This window comes from Dermochelys coriacea, chromosome 2 (assembly GCF_009764565.3).
Source record: "Dermochelys coriacea isolate rDerCor1 chromosome 2, rDerCor1.pri.v4, whole genome shotgun sequence".
In the NCBI taxonomy this organism is placed as follows: domain Eukaryota; kingdom Metazoa; phylum Chordata; order Testudines; family Dermochelyidae; genus Dermochelys; species Dermochelys coriacea.
Window position 1 is genome coordinate 260077912 of NC_050069.1, and position 24028 is coordinate 260101939.

Here is a 24028-nt window from a genome sequence, read left to right on the forward strand (position 1 = left end):
AGCATCAGGTGCTGGAGTCAGGATGCAAGTTTTGAGAGAACCATCGTCTGACTTGCTATGGCAGACCCTGTGTTCCCAAAGGATATTGCCTTGAGAAAAGAGATGACAGTTTTGAAAATCAAGTCTCATCCTGAACGTGTGCTACTGTCCCCTCTGCTTCCTCTGCAGATCATCTCCGGCCAGCAGCTGCCCAAGGTGAACAAAAGCAAAAACTCCATTGTTGATGCAAGAGTGACAGTCGAGATCCATGGGGTCCAACGGGACAATGTCAAGAAACAAACCAAAGTAATTGAAAACAACGGTAAGAGGGATTTCTGTATCACAGCTTAGCTTCACATGCCATCAGAACATCCCAAGACCTTGCTGGCATGATTTCACTCTGTACACAAGTAATGTCATGTAATTCACACTCTAACATGCTTTTCATGTGATGACACGCTCCAAAGTGCAGCTAATTGTGGCCTCCCCTAACCCACCCTGATGTGCCCACCGGCAGGTAGAACAGCTTATGGTACAGAGCAGCAGGCTCAGATCTGGGCCTGCTGCCATGCCTAAGCTCCTGGTTATGGACAGTGGGCCAGATCCTGAGCTCATTAACACTGGTGCAAATACAGGATAACTTCATGGATTCGTTTCCATTGGGCTCTGGCCTCAATAGCCTTTCAGAAGGAAAGAAATTTCCTCTGGCGGGATCAGCCTGTCCTTTGCCAAGGAAGCTACTGTGTGGCTTGCTCTCAAGCCTGGAGAGAATTTGTATGCTTCGTATGCTTCTGCACTGGCTATGCCACTGTTTCCCTTGCCCCTGGACTTGTCTGCTGGGATCTGTCCCCTCTGTACACGGGTCTGGTGGGAATGGTGTCACCCATTCAGTGGGCTGTGTGGACTGAACCACCCTTCTCATAGCATGGGGCTTACACTCTTTGATGGGACAGGGTGGGGAAGCTTCATATCTGTCCTGTGGATAAATACAGGACTTAATTCACCAGGGAAGCCAAACTGTCACCTTTCATTGGTGCTAAATTCACATACATCATGGACATCTAGGAGGAAGGATGAAAAGCCTTGTGGTTACAGACTGTGACCCTGGAGAGCTGGGTTCAATTCCTGCTCTGCCACAGACTTCCTCTGTGACCTTGGACAAGTCACTTATTCTCTCCTACATGCAGTTCCCCATCAGCAAAATGGAGATGATAATACTTCCCTCCTCACGGGTGGTTGTGAGGATGGATCATTAGTAACAGTGAGGCTATTTGATACTGCACTGAGGAGGGCCATATAAATACCTAGAGCAAGAAATAACTTAGATTCCTTTCCTGCAAGACTGATTCAGGCAATAAATAGCTGTCAAATCAAGATACACATTCCTCACAGAGATAGGGAAATACGCCGCTCACAACACACAGAGACTACATTATTGTGTGGAATCAAAGCCAAGTGCATATAAACACATTTTCTCCAGGGCTAGCAGTGTTTCCCTTTTCCTCCTTTCCTTCCTTCCTGGTTTAGATTTCAGTTAGTAAAACGTGGCCCCGCTCCAAAAGTTCTTGTCCGTTTCCTTTCAGTCATATGCCTGTAGGTTTAGAACCACGTCAGTAGCTTTCCCACCAAACTCTGCACTGTGCATATAACATCATAAGGTCTGGATCTACAGAGCTGCTGTGCCCCCATCGCTCCCAGTGACTTCGAGAGGTTATTGGCAGGAATGTTTACAGAAACAGGGACTTTTAAGTGAACGTTTCGAAATGGGATGGGAATTCCATATTTGTTATTGTCACTATTTGAGCTGGAAACTTGAGTTACATCAAGGGCTCTGTCTTGCATGGCCCTGAGGCCCAGATCCTCAAAGGTATTTGGGCACCTAACCCCCATCAGCACTTAAATACCTCTGCGGATCTGAGCCTGAGTGCCCTCAGCTTCCATTGAAGTCAGTGGGATATTCTCATCTTGCAGGAACAAGTCCCAAATCAGGGAACAGATTCAATGGGAGCTGGGAATGCTTGGGATTTCTGAGTATTAGGCTGTTACCAGGTAGGGGTCATAGGGTACAACGTTGAGCTATTGCTTTTCACATGCAAATCCCCTAGTGACAAAAGCATAGTCTTGGGGCTAATGCTGTCACATCTGCCCTGGAACAGTCAGTGACTATCTTGCCTTCCCACAAAATCTAAATGGACCGAATGCCATAGATGAGACCTTAATTGTTAGCGCTGCCCTGTCTTGTGCACCTTGCTAGGAGGCAGCCACACTGCTGAGGCATAATTCCCACTCTGCTTCCCTCTAGCTTTGGGGGTACAGCAATGTGCTGCTGACCCAAACCAGTAGCAAATTCTGACACCCCCTGCACCAGCACAGCTGTACTGGTCAGCGCTTTATGGGTGGAGCCCAAGCTCACTCCATTCACCATCTACTTGCTCCTGGGTCTGGGTAGCTGATCTGAGTAGTGCATGCAGGGGAGTTCGTACTACCTCTTATCCCACAGCACAGATGTGTTGTCCAAATCAAAAGGTAGCCTCAGTGATTTACTTAAAGTCAAACAGTGAGTCAGTATCAGAGCTGGGCAGGAAGCTTCTGACTGTCAACCTGGGTCCCTATGCACTCGGCCACACTTCCTCATCTCCAGCTGATCCAGACCTTTACAACAGATCAGACTGGGCTGGAGATCTTGTGGGATCTCTTACCAGATCCCCAGACATTGCTGCTTTTGCTCAGGCTACAATATGGCCAGAACAGCCTCTGTTCTTCTTGTTGGCATTTCCTGGATGGAACCAGAGGCCTGAGTCAAACATGTGGTTTGAGTTTGACGCAGGGAATGATCAGTGATCCAAAAGAGGGGGTGGCTCTTGTGTCCCTCACAACCAGATTGTCCAATCCTTTGAAGATGGAGAGAAACCCCAGAGGTACCACCTTTGGCTCCAGATCCACTGTTCAGATCTGGGGTTTGTTCCAGCTCTCTGGGCCAGTTTTGAACTCCAGACTCGGATCTCAGGTCAGCTAGTGACTAGCCCCTCTCAGGGTGTAGGTGGGGGCCAGGGCTGCGTTTATGGTAGGGCTCCTCTCTGTGAAAAGCTGATGCTTTTTAGTCCCTTTTTAGCTTTATCTCTGGAGAGTGGAGATGACTATAATCCCTTCCAGCTGCGCTATTTCTTTTACTAACTGGTGAAGGATACTTCAGTAACTCTTTGTGTTAAAAAGGGTCTAACAAAGAAAAGCTGCTGCAGATCTCAGTCAGTTTCATCACTGACAAAGTGGTATTGTCCGTATGCAGAAAAGAAATGCCGAATCAAAACTATAAACCAGTTGGACAGAGACCTAATCCTACCTCGGGCAGAACTGCTTACTCAGTCAGTTGGAGCTTTGCCTGAATCAAGACTGCAGGGCTGGGCCTGTTGAATTCTCCCTGGCACTCAGGGCTGTTCTCCTGAACTGTTGCACTTGTTCCTGTTTGTCTTAGACTTATCCCCATATGGGACAACTGCTTTGCTGAATTCAGCAGCTATTTGCATCTGAACCACCCACTACATCATTGGAGAAGTATCCTGCTGCTTCTAAAAGGACACACTACGAACCACAATTTGTGTTAGGTCAGATAGCCGTGCTATGTACTCACAACAGGTAGGCAGGGAATTTTGGATGAAAGAGGGATTTTCTCTTTCCCCTTAAGATTTATCTGTTGAATTCCTGGGGTCAATTCAGAGAATACTTGTGCAGCACTGGATCCTGAAGATCTCTGCTCACCTTGGTGACCTACTTGACATCAACACTCAACCGGAGTCAATGTTGGTTATTCCCAAATGGGAATTTACAGCCTCTGAGTTAGTTCACCATGGAAGGGCTTCTGCAGAGTACCAAGAGGAGAAGGCAAATCCCCCACAACTAGAAGAGAGCCACTGGGTCTTGTGGCAGCAGAGGGGACCCCATGAGCCAAAGTATGGTCAGAAATGCCCAGTAGAGTGAAAACGCTTGTTTCAGTCAGATTATTTTGTGGTTCACATTGTTCCAATCAGTTTATAGATTTCTAGGGCAAAATCTGGGCCTCACTGAGGTCAGTGGCAAAACGCTCATTGATTTCTGTGGGACTGAGATTTTATGCATGGATTTTCAGGCCAGAAGAGACCGTTCAGATCATCTGGTCTGACCTCCTGCATAATGCAGGCCAGAGAATTTCACCCCGTGATAGCTTGTGGCTGAGCTGGAGCATATCTCCCAGCATGACATCCCATCTTGATTTCACCTTGGCATGACTGTTTTTATTTTTCTGCTCCCTTGCTCAGGGTTTAACCCAAAGTGGGATGAAGACTTTGTATTTGACATTGACGTCCCTGAACTTGCTCTGGTCCGTTTTGTGGTGGAAGACTTCGATGTATCAACCAAAAATGACTTCATTGGACAGTACACCATCCCCTTTACTTGTCTAAAACAAGGTAAGGAGCTTTGTCTGTAGCAGACCAAGCCACACCAGCTCGACCCTTTAAAAACAAGCAGTGCCCTAGCAAGGCTAACAGCCTGGACTTTCCCACACGAACAGCTGTTACCCTGGGACCACTTGCTCATTCAGTGACTGCCTGAGTCTTTGTTAGGATTAGGGTAACGTGGCCTCCAGAGACTTTCCTTAAAGGCCCAGCATAAGCCAGTACATTGGCCACTGTGGAATGGTGTCATTGTGTTGGAGACCAGAGTAATACATTTTAACAAAGGAAAACACACACAGTGGATTCACTCGCATTCATTCAGCAGGAAACAGGATGTGGTTGAGCATACTCTGAAATAAAGCAGCTTCACTTCAACATGCTTTTGGCCTGCCTCGGGAAACAGTGGTGTTAATTCAGAAGGCAGTTCACTTCCATCGGGGTCAGGCACAATACGAAACCAAGGGTCTGAACACTTGTGATCATGAGTGATCTATTGTAAGCGTAGTAAGATCAGACCCAGTTTCTGGTCAAATGTGAACTCTGCCCATTGTATTCCTAGCAACTTAATAACCATTGTAATTAGGGTTGGATAAATAGGGATCTTTAAAAAAAATCAGCTTATATTGTTTATGGAGTAGCATCTATAGGGAAGCAGTGATTAGGGCAGGGTTGCGGTAGTAGGATTCCTGGTTCCTATTCTTGGCTCTCCCACTGCCTGTGAGCTGCTGGGCAAGTCACTTAAACTTAACGTATTCACTGAATAGCTAATACTTGTGGAGGGCTTTGAGATCCTCAAACGGAAAGAGTTGTAGAAGTGGTGTAAAGTGTAATTGTGGAGCCATACCATATCACTGTATTGTACCATAACATAGTGCACTATTGTACCTGTTATATATGGCCCAAAGTTACAGGTCAGGGAAGGAGAAGACTCGGGCGTAGGAAATGGAAGTGATGTGGGACAGGCACTCTTTAGCATTGCAGTAGAAATGCCCTTACTCCTGTGTATGAAAAATAAGCAGCTTTCTCACGTCTTTACATCCAATCCCATGTTGTTGCATGTAAAACATTCAGAGTAGCAACCACATCAGGACTTGAAACTGAACACTTGTGTCTGTGTATTTACTCATTACAGGCTACCGCCACATTCATCTTTTGACTAAGAATGGGGATCCGTATCCATCAGCCATGCTTTTTGTGCACATCAATATTCTGGACAATAATTAGAAACAGCAGAGGAACCCATCTTTCAAGAATCAGTGGACACTGCTACAGACTAAAAATGAACCAAAATCTGCCCTCATCCCTACCCTGTGCAATCCCCAGTGCCTTCTCTGGGCTTGGAAGAGGTATAAATCAGTGCAGCCTGACTCCCATGCTGCTAAAAATACCCTTTATTCTGTACACACTCTCCATTCATTAGGCTGAAAATATTCTGACATTGCTGTTGAGATTTTGTTAATAAGACTATTCAACACATTTTGATTTTTAATGAATGGTAATTCTTATTACTTTACTTCTGTTTTTGTAGAGAAGTTTGGGGATTTTAAATGGATTTTAGATTTAGTTAAGGGTATTGTGTTTGTTCAATGGAGGGCAGATGTGACCCTTGCATCCTTGTCAATGTAAGGGTGCACATCGAAACTTTGTATAAGCAATATACGGTGGACAAATAATCCCTGATCCAAAGGTCAATGAAGTCAGTGGACAGACACCTGTTGGCTTCAGATCAGGCCCGTCCTCCACTATTTTAAATCCTAAATTGAGACACAGTTCTGTCCTCTTTACTACAGTATAAAAAGCTACACTACAAAGATCACTTTTATTTTGTATCGTGATGAAAAAATATGTGAACATTACTCCACTGATGTGCTATTTGCATCCAGCATGAACAGGGCTGAGTTGCATTCTTCAGAGGAAAGAAGAAATTGTAAGTGGGAGGATTGTTTCTTAAACACAGGATGACCACAGAGACTTAATTTCACAGAAGACAATGTAAGCAGTGGTTTGCTGGAGCCGGTTCGCACTCGTTTGCGCGAACCGGTTGTTAAATTTTGAACCATTTTTAGAACCGGTTATTAAACCACTTCCCTGCAAGGGGCGCTGAGGCTTTGATGGGCTCTGGCCGGGAAGTGATGTAATTCCTCCTCCAGCCGCCAGGGGCGCTGTGCTGCGGGAGACATGTGGGCTGCCGCCTGGCCCTGGGCACGAGCCCCAGTGCTGCTGCTGCTCCCCTGGCCCTGGGGCTCCCGATGCTGCCTGGTGGGTCCCTGGCTGCTCTGCTGGGCCTGGGCTGCGTTCTGCATCTCTCCCCGTGAGTACCCACCACCCTACCCGCAGCCAGCCCCTGCCTCCAGCCACCCCTGCACCCCCTGCCCTGCCCGCAGCCGCCTCCCATCTCCAGCCACCCCCTGCCCTGCCTCCAGCCAGCCCTGCACCCTCTGCCTGCAGCCAGCCCCTGCCGCACCCCCTGCTCTGCCCACAGCCAGCCCGTCTCCAGCCACCCCTGCACCCCCTGCCCTGCCTCCAGCCAGCCCCTGCCGCACCCCCTGCCCTGCCTCCAGCCACCCCTGCACCCCCTGCCCTGCCTCCAGCCAGCCCCTGCCGCACCCCCTGCTCTGCCCACAGCCAGCCCGTCTCCAGCCACCCCTGCACCCCCTGCCCTGCCTCCAGCCAGCCCCTGCCGCACCCCCTGCTCTGCCCACAGCCAGCCCGTCTCCAGCCACCCCTGCACCCCCTGCCCTGCCTGCGGCCAGCCCCTGCCGCACCCCCTGCCCTGCCCGCAGCCAGCCCCTACTACACCCTCTGCCCTGCCCACAGCCAGCCCGTCTCCAGCCACCCCCTGCCCTGCCTCCAGCCAGCCCTGCACTCTCTGCCTGCAGCCAGCCCTTGCTGCACCCCCTGCTCTGCCCACAGCCAGCCCGTCTCCAGCCACCCCTGCACTCCCTGCCCTGCCTCCAGCCACCCCTGCACTCTCTGCCCTGCCTGCGGCCAGCCCCGGCACCCCCTGCCCTGCCTCCAGCCAGCCCCTGCCGCACCCCCTGCCCTGCCCGCAGCCAGCCCCTACTACACCCTCTGCCCTGCCCACAGCCAGCCCCTGTCTCCAGCGACCCCCGCAACCCCTGTCTGCAGTGAGCCCTTGCCGCACCCCCTGCCCTGCCCGCAGCCAGTCCCTGCCGCACGCATCCCATGCCCTGTCTCCAGCCAGCCCTACACCCCCTGCCCGCAGCCAGCCTCTGCCGCACCCCCTGCCCTGCCCGCAGCCAGCCCCTACCTCCAGTCACCCCCTGCCTTGCCCGCAGCCAGCCCCGCATCCCTTTGCATCCAGCCAATCCCACACCCTCCTGTCTCCAGCCAGCCCTGCACCCCCTGCCCTGCCCGTAGCCAGCCCTGCACCCCCTGCCTCCAGCTAGCCCTGCCCCACGTGGCTGTCTGCAGCTAGCCCCACGGCCACTGGTGCCCTGCAGTTCCCAGGGCAGTAACCCTGCACACCTACTTCAATGAGGGGGGCAGGGAGCAGCTGGGACCCACACATGTGCACACCCTAGGGTAACCAGACAGCAAGTGTGAAAAATCAGGACGGGGGTGGGGGATAATAGGAGCCTATATAAGAAAAAGACCCCCAAAATCAGGACTGTCCCTAAAAATTGGGACATCTGGTCACTCTAGCACACCCTGCAGGGAGTGGCGGGGACCCACACATGTGAAAGGGAGCTCATCTCTAGTTCAGGCCCATCTTTTTAAAAAATACCTTTAGGCAGGGTTAACATACATTCGTATTATCCCAGACAGGTCAGGCTTTTTTGGTTCTTAAATCACCATCCAGGAGGAATTTTTTTTAAATTTTAAAAATTCCTCCTGGGAAAATACGGACATATGGTAATCCTATTGGTACAAAAAATACATACTGGGGCACATCCCTTAAATCAGAACTTTTTATAGGGAACCTTTTTGGCAGCTCATCACTGAATGTAAGTGTATTAAAGTGAAGGTATGGAAGGTTGTTTTGTTTAAATATAGTAAGTTAAACATTTTCAGTGTGTATGGAAAACATCTTTTTGAATAAGGAGCTGCAGAGAAAAAGGCAGTAGAAAGAATAATTTTAAATGTTTATCTGGTTATTATTTCATTGGATGGAACCAAACATCATAGCACAGTAAAAAGAGGTGGCAGCTCTCTGAAAATGAAAGCAGTAAGGTGTGTGGGTTGTTTTGTTTTTTCCAAAATACAGTTACAGAGCTAGAGGAATAATGTAGAGAGAAAATAATATATTTTCAAAAATTGTCCACACTTGTGTTACTGATCATACTTCAGACTATTAAAGATGGAAGCATTCTGAAAAACATCTGATTTATTTTTCATCCTTTCTCCTCTTTTATTTCTTGTAATGCACGCCTGAAGATTGTAAGCCTTATCTGTTTCATCGTTCATATTTAGTCAGTTTCACTTTGTTCTAATGCATGACACAATAAGAGGCATGACATAAAACGACTGGGTGAAGGAAAGATGTCCGTGTCTCTTTGAGTCCTGTTCCACTCACTCCCTTGGCCCAAAATAGCCCAGGTGAGTGACCTTAAGCCAACACAACAAAACCCCTCTGTTCATTAGGGCTTCTGGTGGAAAATGTGTTTTGCTGCAGTGTTTTGCTAGCAGATATGTTAACCGTTCTTCTGGACGCTGCTGTTGGCTGGTGTTCTAAACTATTAGCTGTTTAACTGTTGTTTGAGGACTTAGGATTTGTGTCTAATTAAAAATACCCAGCCAACCCCTTACGTTAAATTAGTGACTGGCAGCTAAGGGAGCGTAAGTGCTAGTGACAGCAGTACAAGCAGTAAGCTATATTTCAGCATAACCTTGTTTTCTACCAACGTCATATATTGCTACACAAGCTAACAGCCTCTTAGCACGAGGTCTCTTTAATAGCATGCACTCAAGCTATAGAGCACTCCTTGTTCAGGAGTACCCTGATCGCTCACTATGCTTTCCCTAACTGCTTACCAAAATTTCCCAGAGCGTAGGCCCACAATTCATTTTTATAGTCTTGCGGCAATCAAGAGGGCCCACCTGGGTTTCCCAGGTGCCTCTTATAAAAGAGGCTGCAAAGTGCCTGCTAAGGTCTTTGGAATCAATCTTAGCCCTAAACCACCCCTCCAGAGCATAACCTTTCCTTTTAGCCAGAGGACAAATAGTTGTTTTTAGAGCAGATAGAGCAGGACTTTCATGCTGGCATCCTGTAGCATATGGCTTTGTTATAAACTGGCAGCCAACGCATGTGTTTGGCCGCTTAGGAAGTTCAGACTCCAGGTGGAACTGCTGGGGAGCAGGAGTGTTGGTTCAGAAAAATATTAGTGGAGAGACAAAGCTACATCCGAATCCCTGCTTTCGCCTTCCTGCTGAGGCTGTGGCTGCTTGTGAGGGGTTAGGCCCATCCTAGAGGGGGGCCAGGATAAGGGGTGGCTCACCAGTAGCCAACCTGGGGCATCCCTGCTTTCTCTGCACTCAGCATTGGCCCAGGCTGTGGCGGCTATTTTCTATTTGGCTGGCCAGCGACTGCTTGAGACAATCTGCCAGCCCCATCATCATAGGCTTGGGGCAGTGCATTTGGCATTGTTGCCCCCCTTAGCATGAGGCCAAAAATTTGCCAGGCCAAATCTGAGTGAGTGGCATTGCGACCTGGTGCACAGGGTCCCAGCGCCTTGCAAATTTGGCCCAGCTGCCTTTGTCTTGTTGGAGAGGAAACCAGGCCAAATCTGCTACTTATAGCAACTGCCTAAAAGTCAGAGGAGAACCAAGGTCCTGGGAGGGGCAACTGCTCCCTTGTGCCACAGCAAATGAGGCCCTTATTGGGGAGCGAGTAATATACTGGCACTGGGTATGGTTATGATGGTTTGTGGTAGTGACGTGTGAGAAAACCGCGTGGCCTCTCTGTGCCTCAGTTTCTCATTTGTAAAACAGGGCTCATGAGACTTTACCTTGGTTGTAAAGTGCTATGAGCTGATAAGTGCTCTGTAAGCACAACGTGGTGGTGTTTTGCAGAGCCTGTATCCGTGTGCCCTCACCCTGCAAACTCTCCTTTATTACAGTAACTCGTACTCACACAAACCATACCATGCACTTCAATGGGGTTATGCGTGTGAGGCAGACGTTGCAAGATCTGGCCCCAATGAATAAATTTTAGATGTATAGTGGGGGCTAGACTCCCAAGGGGGTCCCGCCTAGTGGAATTCGCAACCCCAAGTCAGGCACCCAGGCTCCCTATACCATGCATGGGGGACAGTGAGTTACCTAAAAGGGATTCACAGATGCCAGCTTGCTGAGGGGGGAGCTGCCGAAGCTAGCTAATAGGAAGTGCTGAGGAGAGGGAAGTGGCTGAAGCCCTACCCCTATACTAACTCCAGGCCAGAGGGAGGTGTCTACCTCTGCTAAACCAGGTTAGTCCTTTATCAAGGCAAACCAAGGAGATCATAGAGGTGCCCCCATACCCAGTGCCGCACTGACTGGAGCACTCAGCCGGGAAGTGGGAGAGCCAAGTTCAAATCCCAGCTTTGTCTGACTCTGAGCAGGGACTTGAAGCCAGGTCTCCTATCTCCCAGGTGAGGGCCCTGACCACTGGGCTGTAAATACCCCGCTCGCTATTGAATTATTTATATAAAGTGGAACAGCTTCAGCAGGAGAACTTGAGAGACCCACCGCAGAATGCCCTGCTACAGCCACCACAGCTGTGGTTTGTGGGGGCCCCAATCCAGTGGTTGTGCTCTGACACAGCCTGAGACCACCCCCCCCACCCAAGGCAATCTGTGTGGAGGAGAAGCCTCATTTGAGCATCCCGCTGGGGCTTAGAGGTGAGCTGGGCACTGAGCTGCCAGGTGGCGTCGCGCCTGCCCACCATCAGAAAAGTAGGCACCATGGGGACTTTACTGACAGAAACTTAAGTGCTGTGATGGGGACTTCAGACAACTATAGGGTTAGGCGGCAGCTCAGCGGTGGTTTAGTGAAAGAACGGGATGCCTGACTGTTAGACTTAGGTGTCTACATCCCCCTTGTGAATCTAGCCTGAAGTGTGAAAGTGCTGTGGTAGTTAAGGGTACATCTGCACTGCAGCTGGGCTGGGATGCCCAGCCCGGGTAGCCAGACTTGAGTTAGTGTGCTAAAAGTAGCAGCATGGACACTGCTGCTTGGGCTGCCACCCACGCTTGGACCCAACAAGGGGGCAGGCGGGCTTAGGTTTGAGTGGCTTGCCTTAGCTGCCACCCGTGCAGCAACGAGCCGAGTTAGTGCATGTCTGTCTACGCTAGGGTGGCCATGGACGCATTCCCAGAATACCAGATGTTCCAGGATTTTGGGGACAGCAGGGTACCCCCGCTCCCCATGGCTGGCGTGCGAGGTTGGGCCACGTGGGGGAATGCCATTTTGAAGAGCATGCCCGTGCATGCATGCTATGTGTGAGTGTGCAAGATTGTGAGGTTATCGGATTAACATATGACCATATAGATCATTGTTGCAACCACAGTTATATATTTGCAGCAAATCTTGTACAAAGGTTGTCGAGTGAGGTGTCTATGAAAAGGTTATGAGTTGCTGGTTAGGATTATGCTATCTGTATGCATGTATCATGTTTGTATTTGAAGTTACAAGTATTGGCTCTATACCTGGATTTCAAATGTTGGCTCCTGAGGTACCGCCCACAAGGGAGCTAGCCAGCACATCTTGGAGGGCTATTCAAATTAAGTGACTCATCAAGAAACACTTGGTTGACAATGGACCATGCGAGACACCAATCTGCACTGAGTGGACTGTCATGTAAACATGCTGTCTGGAGCAAAGGAAAAGGCTTTCTGAAAGGACTGAGTGAAATTGGGCATAGACATGCAACTTGCCCATGTGACTCCAAACGCCATCTTGTTGCTGTCATTTTCCACAGTAAGAACAATGGGATGCCCACCACATGGCACAAGCTATAATAGGTCCTGGAAACACCTCCACTTTATCTTCAATCCTGCTTCTTACCTCTGGAGGAACTTTGCTACAAACTGAAGCTCTGAACAAAAGACTGAATGACCTATCCAAGCTGCGGATGTACTCCAGAGACTTGTCTTAAGCCAGCAGTTTATTCCATCGCTGCTACAAGCCTGAACCAAGAACTTTGCCATTACTGTATGTAATTGATTTCTTTAACCAATTTTAACTCTCACCTTTCTTTCTTTCTTTTTATAAATAAACCGTTAGATTTTAGATACTAAAGGATTGTCATCAGCGTGATTTTTGGGTAAGATCTAAGTTATATATTGACCTGGGTGTGTGGCTAGTCCTTTGGGATCAGAACCACCTTTTATTTGATGAGACTGGTTATAAAGAACCACTCATCTCTGAATCCAGTGTTTTTGGTTGGCGATATAAGAACTGGAATGCTTGAGGAAACTGCCTTTGTTTTCTTCTTAGGCAGTGAGGTGAAACAGTTTACTTTTGTAGCTGGTTTGGTATATCTTATAAAAGAATAACCACCAGTTTTGGGTTGTGTTTGCCCTATTTCTCAGCAGTTTGTCCTGAATTTGACATCCTCAGTTCCCACTAAAGCACGGGTACAGTTGCACTGGAGCGGCATGCTCCTCAAAATGGGGTCCCCTGTCCAATACCGGACAAAACTATGTCTGATTTTGTTTCAGTACTGGATGTGGGACAAATCACCCACAAAGAGGACTGTCTGATTTAAAATAGGCAAGTGGCCTCTCTAGTTGATGCATGCTGGGAATCGTACCTCCCTTCTACAGTGAAGACACCCTAAGTCTCAGGCCAAAGGCAGTGATCTCTCAGCTGGAGTCTGGTGGATCATTTCTCTTCAGCCAGATGAGAAGGTGAGGGGATGCCGATTCTTTCTGAAATCACTCGGTGGTTCAGCTGTTTCTGATTGATCCTTATCCTGACAACCCCCAAAATGAAATCAAAAGCATTCGAATGAGGTAGCTAGACTTAAATGGGTCCACAGCAAGGAGGGGCTTGAAAGGAATGACTGCGGTTTCCATAGAGCTATGGCTAATCCAGGCATCTGGGCACATTTCAAACACCCTGATGTAACTATGATCAGCAATGAAGGATCATAGTAACTGAAGCACTGATGCCATCCCCACACTCCCACCAATAAGGTGGCTGGTTCAGGACAACATTTACCCAAGAGAGAAAGGGGTGATCTGTGAAATACCCTCCACACACAGGGTGGTGCCCATTAGTTAGCTTCATATGCTGGGGGAAATGTCATTAAAGAGAAACAGGCAGCTAGCAAGCTGGGCTGTGTTCAAACTAGTGATGTAAGGATCAAGGCAATCTAGCCAAAAGCCGGTCCTTAAGGCCAGGTGGCTCTTTGATGAGAGAAACAGATATTTTCGGCACATAAGTCTTAATAGACACTGTCTTTGTAACTCACTGAGCACAAAGCGGCCTCATACCACACTAATAGGGGCAATGAAAATAGTCAACTTAGTTGGAGGACGGAACATGTCTGCTGATGGCTTGTTCTCTGATCTAGGGGGACTGCCTCATTTTTAGGCTGTTTATAGAGGCAGCATATGGCACTGAAGCCTGCCTCCCCAGGAGGGTGTAAGCTTTTAGCTAGCACATGGGAATGGCCAGAGCGTCTCTCTGTTCCACTCAGCATGTCCCAAGTAACACATGCATACTGCTGCTGCATTTGCCCCAGAAAATGCAAAAAGGAAATGCAGACTCTCAGCCATATGGAAATCATAACTAGCATTGCAGTACATTGGGGACTGCAACATGGAGCCAGAGGGTTGCAGCTCTGACGCCGGCCACCTGGAATCTGCTGATTGAACCTGGGACCTCCCAAGCTAAACCATGAGCTGCTACAGTTTAAGCTAAAAAGCCAAGGCTCTGTAGCTGGGGCTGCAACATTCCCTGACTGTGGACCGGGCAAGAGCAGGATGCGTAACACACACTGACCAGTGGGTTACACAGCCCCAAGTCCTTTCTTTAGGGCTAGTTTCAGGGGGCTCCTGAAACTTTGTGCTGTTGTCTGGTTAAGGTTGAGATTAGATCCACTGCAGTTACAGTCTGGTTGAGAGACTCACTGTACTCTCTGGTTGCAGGTGCTGCCTGTATTATGCAAGTTCTGTGGATAAATAGGGGAGGAAGCAACAACCCAGCTGAAGGGTAAGGGGCAGTGAGCCGCTTGGGTAGGGGAGATGTTACACCAGTGTCCTACTCACCTGGGGTTGTTAAAGAGCCCGCTGATTTTCTTAAGAGTAAGGATATTAGGGCAGGGATTAACATCCTGATCCTGTTCCAGTTTGCATGGGTTCTTTTATTTGGGAAGGTTCTTTTGTTGGTGTTGTTCCCATTAAAAGGGTCAGGCTTTTGTTGGAAAAACCAAGACTCTCTTGGTCTTCAGGTGCTGAAAAACTTTGTTTTCATAGAAATGTAGAGATGGAGGGACCCCTGTGAGGTCTTCTAGGCCAACCCCCTGTCCTGAGGCAGGACCAAGAGTATCTAGACCACCCCTGACAGATGGGTGGTTGACCTCAATTCTACCCATGAAAAGCCCAACTTTTTCATCAAAAATTAATTTTCTTTTAATGTCTTCAGTGAAATACTGTTTTTTGGACCAAGAAGCACTGACATTTTCAACCAGCTCCAGAGAAGCTCTAGAAATTTCTCTAACAATCACAGGAGCCAGCCAATCCCCTTGTTACTTAATAATTCGGATTTTTTTCTTTAGTCACAAGCTAAAACACAAAAAACTGAGGTAAGCGTTACCAAGTTAGAATGTGTTAGTATAACAAACACTGTAGCTCTGTCGCCTTCTGGGGGCTGGAACATGTAACAGGTGAGTCGGTTACAGCTCTCATGCTAACTAACCCTGTCGCTCAAGCAGTAGACGGTATGAGGGAGGTCGCTGGTATGAGCCCCACCTATGTCCCAGCCAGGGGAGATTTTACATAGGGAGATGCTAGGTCAATTTGATCAGTTCCTCTGAGGTGAGCACTATACAGCAGGTTTGGCAAGGGGTCAAAAGTTTCCTTCTATCCTGTTCTGAGCCCCCTTGCTGATGATTACCTGCCATTCTGATTGACCATAGCATTCAATGAGATGAAGTCAGTGAGTAGCTAAAACACCCATTAACTTCCACTATTTGAACTGGCAGACAATGTCTGGAGTCCTGGCATACGTGATGGAGGTGCTACCCACTCTAAATACATCAGAAAAGTTAGATTCCATCATCTAAAAACAAGTATAGTGTTTAGCCTCTAGTGAGGCAGAGTTGCTGTGATTCACAGCAGGTATCAAAAAGCAATGAGGATAAACAGTGGGAGAAAGGAGAAAACGGTCTCATGCTCAGTAGCAACCTGCCATGCGATCAGAAAGGGGAATTGCTGACATATGGCCTACAGGGAATCACACCTTAAACACACACAGCCTTGGTGAACCAGAGCCACCTCAGAGTCTGGCTTTCTTCTTACAGCCTGGCACCATCTACAGAACTTTTCATGCCAATATGGTGTCATTGAAGCAGAACATCAGAAGTAGGAAGCCTGCTACATAATCAGTGGGGCTAATGAATGAGCAAGGCGGTAAAGGAGCACTCAGAGAAGACAAGGCCATTGCAGACAAGCTAAATGAATTCTTTGCCACAGTCTTCACTGCAGAGGGTGTGAGGGACATTCCTACCCCTGAGCCATTTTTTAAGTTACAAATGTGAGGAACTGCACTAGATTGAGATGGCAGTAGAGGAGGTTTTGAAACATTGATAAACTGAACAAGTCACCAAGATCAGATGGCATTCACCCAAGTGTTCTGAAGGAACTCAAACATGAAATTGCAGTAAGTGGTATGTAACCTATCCCTTAAATCAGCCTCTGTACCAGATGATTAGAGAATAGCTCATGTAATGCCCATTTCTAAAAACAAAAACAAAAACAAACAAACAAACAAACAAACAAACAAACTCTCCAGGGCTAATCCTGGCAATTACAAGCTGGCAAACCTAGCTTCAATACCAGGCAAATTGGCTGAAACTATAGTAAAGAACAGAATGATCAGACACATTGCCAAACACGGTATGTTGGGGAGGCATCAACACAGCTTTTGTAAAGGGAAATCAAGCCCTGCCAATCTATTAGAATTCTTTGAGGGTGTCAACAAACATGTGGACAAGAGTGATCCAGTTGGTTCAGTGCCCTTGAACTTTCAGAAAACCTTTGACAAAATCCCTCACCAAAGGCTCTTAGGCAAAGTAAGCCATAATGGGATGAGAGGGAAGGTCTTCTCATGGATCAGTAACTGGTTAAAAAATAAGAAACAAAGGGTAAGAATAAATGGTCAGTTTTCACAATGGAGAGAGGTGAACAGAAGAGTCCTCCAAGCATCTGTACTAGGATTAGTGCTGTTCATAAATGAGCTGTAAAAAGGGTAAGCAGTGAGGTAGCAAAGTTTGCAGATGATACAAAATTACTCAAGATAAGTCCAAAGCTGATTGAGAAGTTACAAAGGAATCTCACAAAACTGGATGACTGGGCAACAAAATAGCAGGTGAAATTCAATGTTGATAAATGTGAAATAATGTTCATGGAAAACATAATCCCAAATACACATACCAAGTGAAGAGGTATAAATGAACTTTTACCACTCAGGAAAGAGATCTTGGAGTCACTGTGGATAGTTCTCTGAAAACATCTGCTCAATGTGCAGTGGACATCAGAAAAAGCTAGTAGAATGTTAGGAACCATTACAAAAGGGATAGACAATAAGACCAAAAATATCATAATGCCACTATAAAAATCCATTACACTCTCACACCTTGAATACTGTGTGTAGCTCTGATCGCCCCATCTCCAAAAAGATATAATAGAATTGGAAAAAGTTGAGAGAAAGGCAACAAAAATGATTAGGGGTAGGGAACAGCTTCCATACAAGGAGAGATTAAAAAGTCTGGTGACCATTCACCTTAGAAAAGAGACGACTAAGGGGGAGATTTGATAGAGGTTTATTCAATCATGAATGATGTTGAGCAAGTGAATAAGGAAGAATAATTTACCCCTTCACTTAGCATCAAAACCAGGGGTCACCCAATCAAATTAATAGACAGTGGGTTTAAAAACAAACATCTTCACACAATGCATAGTCAACTTGTGGAATTAATTGCCAGGGGACATTGTGAAGGCCCAAAATATAACTGGGCTCAAGAAAGTGTTAAATAAGATCATGGAGGATAGGTCCATCAATTGTTATTAGCCAAGATGGTCAGGGATGCAACCCCCATGCTCTGGGCATCCATAAACCTCTGACTGTCAGAAGCTGGGACTGGATGACAGGATGGATCACTTGATAAATTTCCCTGTTCTGTTCATTCCCTTTGAAGCATCTAGCACCAGCCACTGATGGAAGACAGGATACTGGGCTAGATGGACCATTGGTTTGATCCAGTGTGGCCATTTGTATGTCAATTGTCTGATGCCTGAATGTGCAGTCTGTTGTAGCCCTGCTGGCTGTGCCCTGTGCGTCATAGATCCCCCCCCCCCGCCATTGACTTCGATGATCTTTGGATCAGGCTTTTAAAGCAAAACAGGGACAGCAATAAAACAGAAAATAAATATTCCAGTATTGAATATGAAACCAGAATGAAGAATGTTGCCATTTTTTAAATACAAGACTGTTTAGAACCTATCACCTTTAGGTCACCAATTCCAATACACCGTAGCTCCGCAGCAACGAAAATTTGTTACCATCTGTTGGCTAGTTGGTGGCCTATATGATATGAGTTGTTGGCCTAAAGGCTTGTCTACACTGTACACCAATGCACACTATGATTTCTAAAGTGCACCATGTTGCATACTAATTGACCCATGTAGATCCTGCTGGTGTGCACTAAAAGTTCCTTAGGGGCCTTAGTCCAGTTCTGAAATGGACAAGGGTCCAGAGCACCTGGTGCTATGTTACTACAAATAATAAGAAAAATTGTTCAATAAAAAATTATTAAGATCACTCATATTTTGTACAGATGCAGAAGCCAGGTGTGGCATGCTATACCTCAAAGCAACACCCTGGAACCCCCATATTCACCACTGTCATATAATTAATGATATGTTTTGTACAAAGTGTGCCTTGGGAGGTACCATTTGACATCTGTATCTGTTGAACATTAATATCCTGTTGGATTGTATGTACTACCATTGTATGGGAAGTTATGAAGTTTTATGTGCATGTTGCTGAACTACATAATGAGGTTGGGTACACCCACAACCAGCCTTTCAGGTACAACAATGGAGGAGCCAGATGCTCTGATGGCCCATTAAAGAGAATCCATGCTCCCAATGACCATCCCAGAAGACTCCACAGATAGCACACATAGACAATGGAGAATCCTTGATGAAGGGGGGGCGGACCCACATGTCACAAGCATAGGTCTTTCCAGCAAACTGGAAGAAATTATAAAGCGGGGAAGTGACATCATGACTGGGCCTCATTCGCCCTACATCTCAACCCCTGGGAACACATCTGGAGGATAAAGACTGAACTGGGGAGGGTGGTCCCAGGCTGGAGGAGAGTTCCAACCTATGTATTGAAGTTCTGTGACCTGTTTGTACCATCTGTCAGGGTGAGGCACTGCTTGATTCAAATCCTGTTTAGTTTAGAGAACTCAGACTGCAAATTAATTTTTATTTCTTAGGTAACCAACATTGATCTCTACGCTTACTACTTACAATCACTTAATATCTACCTTTCTGTAGTTAATGTGTTTTATATTTTACCTGAAACAGTGGGTTTTGGTTGAAGTGCTTGGGAAATCTCAGCTCAGTTTACAAAGGCTAGTGTGTGTCCTCTCTACATCGAGGGAGGGGGCTGACTGAGTAATGAACTTACACTGGTCAGGCTTCTGACCAGGGCAAGGCAGCACAACTCTGAAGTGCAAGGCTGGGGAGTGAGGGGGAATTGTCTGAAGCCTCTCTATTGTTAGTTCATGAGTGGCTGGGAAAAACATTCATGTAACTCAGTTGGGCGTGTCCCTGCCTGAGGATGTCTGTGTAAGTGCCGTACCTACCAGCGGTTTGTAGCTTGCCAACAGCATCACACTGTGAGAGGGAGACAAGGTTGGGGGGACAGAAGGCTCAGTGATCCCTTGTTCAGGTTGCACTCCAGGAACCCCATCACACCAGCCCAATTACCAAATGGGCACGAAGGGAAATGAAGTACCTCCTCTCACTTCTAGAGGTGTTCCTTTATATCAGGCGAATGGTGTATTAGCAGAGTATTAGAGGGGAAGCTTGCAATTCTATGACCTGTGTTATATCTGCTCCGGGGATAGACAAGTTTTCCAGCTGCGGGCTGACAATCCAGCCAGACATGATTACAAAATTATTTTTTTAGAAATCTCATCTCCCATCCACAAAATCACCAGGCTATTTTACTGGTGGGAGGTGTGGGCCAGTAGTTCTCTCAGATGGGCAGACTTTCCCCTACTGAAATGAACCCATCGCACGCATTTTTATTAAGAACACCCTTAAAGCACGACTTTCAGTTGTTTATGTGAACATAACAAAGCTGAAACTGGAGCCATGGTCACATTGATTTTTTACAGCTGGATCCATTAAATTGTAATCACCCATGTGCCCCAAATCAAAATTCAAAAAGTGATATGGAATGTGCTCTTTGTACCCAGAGCAGAATGTGGAAACAGAGTAATCGAGAGAGGCCACGTGGAGATAAAAGCATCAAAGGACCACTTTCTGCTCCTGGTTATACCAGTGAAAACCTAATAGCTTCCCTAAGACTCCGATCCTGCAATCGGATGCATATGGGCAGACCCTTATATCAGCGTGAATCCAGGATGTGAATCCACTGGTGTCAATAGGGCTCTGTACGGAGCAAGGATTCAGCACACAGCTCCGATCGTAAAAATCAGGGCCTGACCCAGCTCTGGAAATTGACAGCAGCCCCTGGCTCTACATCTCTGCTTTCTTTTCAGATAAGTCATTTAATAAATTAAAAATGTTATTTTTTGAGCCAGGTTCTGATGAATTTTTACTGTGTCAGGTTATGAATTTTACTCAAACATTTATTATCCTTATTCCTTACTGGGAAAAAGGCACTTGTGGGAGTTGGAAGTTGTCCATCTGAAAGTATCACTCATCTACTCTACTTCAGCTACTCCAGTTCCCACTACATCTTTGCATTTGTCCTGCCTCATCTCAAACCTTACAATTAAGCGACTTACCATGCAGTATTTATGTTCCACAATGAAAATGTGGCAACTGTCATGCTGTGTACAATGCATTAATTCTACACTGACAGGTCTTTGCAGTTACTGGCAATAATCGTACAAAACTGGCAAGAAAATATCAAAGCATTGAGTCAAATCTTCAGGAGATGGCTCTCTAATTTCCACTGTTTGCTGGGGGGGAAGAAAGAGCAGTTCAATGAAGCTTGTCTGACCCTAGAGGTTGCAGCTGTGGTTGGCCTGGTTTGGGTGGGTTGGTTTTGGTTTTTGCATAGTTTTTTTTTTGACAAGTATCTGCATTCCCCTCCTTTGGCTACAGAAATCATGATTTCATTCCACAGCCAGCAGGTGCAGGACAGTCTCTGCTTCAAAACAGTCCATGCTGTTTCTTCTCATTCTGCTGCTTCCATCTGGGCATCTGGTAGAATTCATCCTTGGATTTCCCAAAGATATCGTGGAAGTCTGCATCAGATAGATAGAACTGCAGAGGAAAACAGTCACCCTCAGTTAGTATCTTTTGTATAGGATGAAGTTTACACCCCTCTGCAGAATCCTAAAATTGAATGGTGCATAGTCCTTGTGGTACCCTCCACAGTGGTACTGATGTACACAGCACCACACAAGGAGTGAAGTGTGACAAGCACACACTTCCTTGCCCCACTGAGTTTACAGTCTAAAGGCATGTGATGGGCTGAATAGAGTAGAATTATGACCTGCCCAGAAGCGTGAGGTGGAGCTAGTAATCTGGAATGTGTACACACTCCCACTTCATTACTGCTTCCTTGTGCACAATGCACCCATAACAACCATTATGCAGAGTGGGCGAAATTCATCCCTTTGCAGAAGTCCATACAAGGCCTATGCACCACTTAGGTCCTGACTGGCAGCTCAAATAGGACTTAATTGGTGCATAGATCTCACGCCAGCCCTTTGCACCCAGCTAAACGTCCCCCATGGCTGAAATATTTCCATTAAAGTTTATTGTTGGTTTTTTTTTTAATGGAAAATGGCTATTTTGTCAAAACAGAAATTTCTACAGGACAACATTTTGGGGAGGTTTTCAGGTGAAAGTTTTCAGTGAAACCAAAAATTTTTGCTCAACCAGCTGAAATTTCCCAGTTGCTGAAAACAAAAAAGGTTTCAAAAAGGTTTGATTTTCAGGTTTCCAATGGAAATCCAAAAAAACTCTGTAGAAAACAAATGTGTTTTTGTTTGCATTGAAGGTTTTGCACAGGAGAGAAAACACCCATTTACTGAACAGCTCCAGTGTGAACATTAGCACAATAGGTACAGTTAGTTCTTTCATTGTGGTGCTAAAAGTTCAGATGAAGATGGATACCCCACTCCGACACTGTCAATTGCTATCAGACATGCTGTCCCCAGATGATTAAACCCTTGTTGAGCCTGGATCATGCAGGGATGGTGCACAAACATTAGGGCCAGAAGAAAAATTGTGAATGCAACCTTTGCCCATCCGAGAATGGGTTTCATTACCATCTGTTTTCCAAGGGAAGAGATCCAATTTTGCAGAATTTTCTGCTGCGGAAAATCTAAATGAAACATTTGATTTTGTCAAAACAAAACAAAAAACTCTTCATTTCATTTGGGATCAACCTTAATCTCTGAGCCATAGCGCCTCCTGGAAGTTGTAGTTCTGGATCCCTGGTGCCCATGTCCGATATGGGCCTTGTACCCTGGCTGGACTATAGACAAACAGAAACCTTTTATTTCAACTGAAAGTGTCAAAAGGAAACATTTACATATTTCTGAATCAATGAGTTTTGGAAATGTTTCTTCCGAGGAAAGTTTCAATATTTCACCTTTTTGTCCCAATCTGGGATGAAAACAAGTATAGAAATATTAGAATTTCCCATGAGACAGAAAACCCAGCTTTTAAATCAGCATTACTGAACAATCACCCTTGTGTTTAGTATGATGAACACCCTAATTCTATTGTCTATTCTTTCCTCAGTTATCCAGTGAACTCTCTTAGCCTGAAGCAAAGCTTAATAAACCTAGAGAGCAATAGGTCTCACTTAGCCAATCATTTCAACTAAGTTCAATGTGCAACTGGAACGACATCAACTCAAAGCTCAGACAATTCCCTCACCTCTTTTTTAGCGGGGTCCACGGATTCTGGAAGTTCATCCACTGTCTTGTTGATCAGCACCTCTCTGGGATAGGCTTCATTTCCATTTGTTACTGCTGAAACTACCGAAGGGGCATTGTTGTTCTGATGGTTGCTGGTGCTGTTGACGCTGCTGCTGGAGTGTGGTTTATGTGCAGGTGAAGTTCTCTCCATTCTTGGACCAGTGGGGCTGGCAGGTTTACTGTCTGCGTTTCTCTTGTTCAGATTGGCATTGTTAAGATCCTGCAGGGTACAGGAAAGCCTGTCAGTACAGTGACATCGGGCAGGTGCAATAGACCTGTGGATGACTTTGTGATTTCCTTGGATGTTTATTCCTGCCTGGGGTAGGTGGGTCTTTTCTTAGCATGCGATCAGTTGGGTTAAAATATCAAAGGGGAGGGATCAGGACCTATTGGTCCATTGCTAAGGACCCTCAAGCTGTAGAGAGAACTGTAGCCCATAATATTACTCAATATAGCAGCTTCCCCTCAATCATCAGACATTATGTCATGGTGTTAGAACCCAGATGCCAGGGTGATTGTAAATTTTATAAATATCTGGTCAATACCGCTTACAGTAGCCTGACTTTTCTACTCATGATGTCTTGGCAAAGGCCTGTGTAAGCCATAAAGGAAAAGGTCGGAAGTTTTCTAAATTGTCATGCTCATCTACTTCCTCTCCCCAGACTGCTCTCTCTCCCTGCGTGGTTCAAAACTGGCTGGCTAGTAGCGTCTCCCTGCCCTCCTTCTAAAAGTCACACTGATCCAATCAGGGGATGGAAATAATACCATGTGACCAATCATAGCTAACCAATCCAGCTAAAAATTTGAATACCGTAATCTTATTTTTATTTATTTTTTGTTTTGCAATAGCACCCAGGAGCCCATCACAGACCAGGACCCCATAGCGCCAGGTGCTGTACAAATATAGAACAAAGACCATCCCTGTGGAATCCTTATATTTATCATTGGTACTTGGCATCTCTTCACCATCATTAAGAGCAGTGCATAGTGCTGAGATTGCACTGCCAGTACAAACTGCTCCACCAAAGATCCCTGCCTATTGTTTTTTTTTTTTTTGGTATATGTAACTTATATAGCAGCTGTCCAGAAGGCCAAGCCATGCCATCAGATGCCTTTGTGCAGCTTTCAGAGTAGCAGCCGTGTTAGTCTGTATTCGCAAAAAGAAAAGGAGTACTTGTGGCACCTTAGAGACTAACAAATTTATTAGAGCATAAGCTTTCGTGAGCTACAGCTCACTTCATCGGATGCA

At 46.4% G+C, this 24028-nt stretch overlaps 2 protein-coding genes across 2 annotated transcripts in view; one reads left to right on the top strand and one right to left on the bottom strand.

Annotated features, from left to right (window-relative positions):
• Window positions 1–6238, top strand: part of PLCD1 (phospholipase C delta 1) — a 95045-nt gene extending 88807 nt beyond the window's left edge. The window contains exons 13-15 of the mRNA XM_038390475.2: window positions 169–301; window positions 4272–4421; window positions 5542–6238. Coding sequence (XP_038246403.1) covers window positions 169–301; window positions 4272–4421; window positions 5542–5633 — 375 coding nt within the window. The 3' untranslated portion in view covers window positions 5634–6238. The remainder of the gene's footprint in view (window positions 1–168; window positions 302–4271; window positions 4422–5541) is intronic.
• Window positions 6239–19798: 13560 nt separating this feature from the next.
• VILL (villin like) overlaps window positions 19799–24028 on the bottom strand; it is a 55911-nt gene continuing 51681 nt past the window's right edge. Inside the window, exons 19-20 of the mRNA XM_038392292.2 lie at window positions 22739–22999; window positions 19799–21109 (exon numbers count right to left, since the gene is read on the bottom strand). Of these exons, the coding sequence (XP_038248220.1) occupies window positions 20996–21109; window positions 22739–22999 (375 nt within the window). The 3' untranslated portion in view covers window positions 19799–20995. The remainder of the gene's footprint in view (window positions 21110–22738; window positions 23000–24028) is intronic.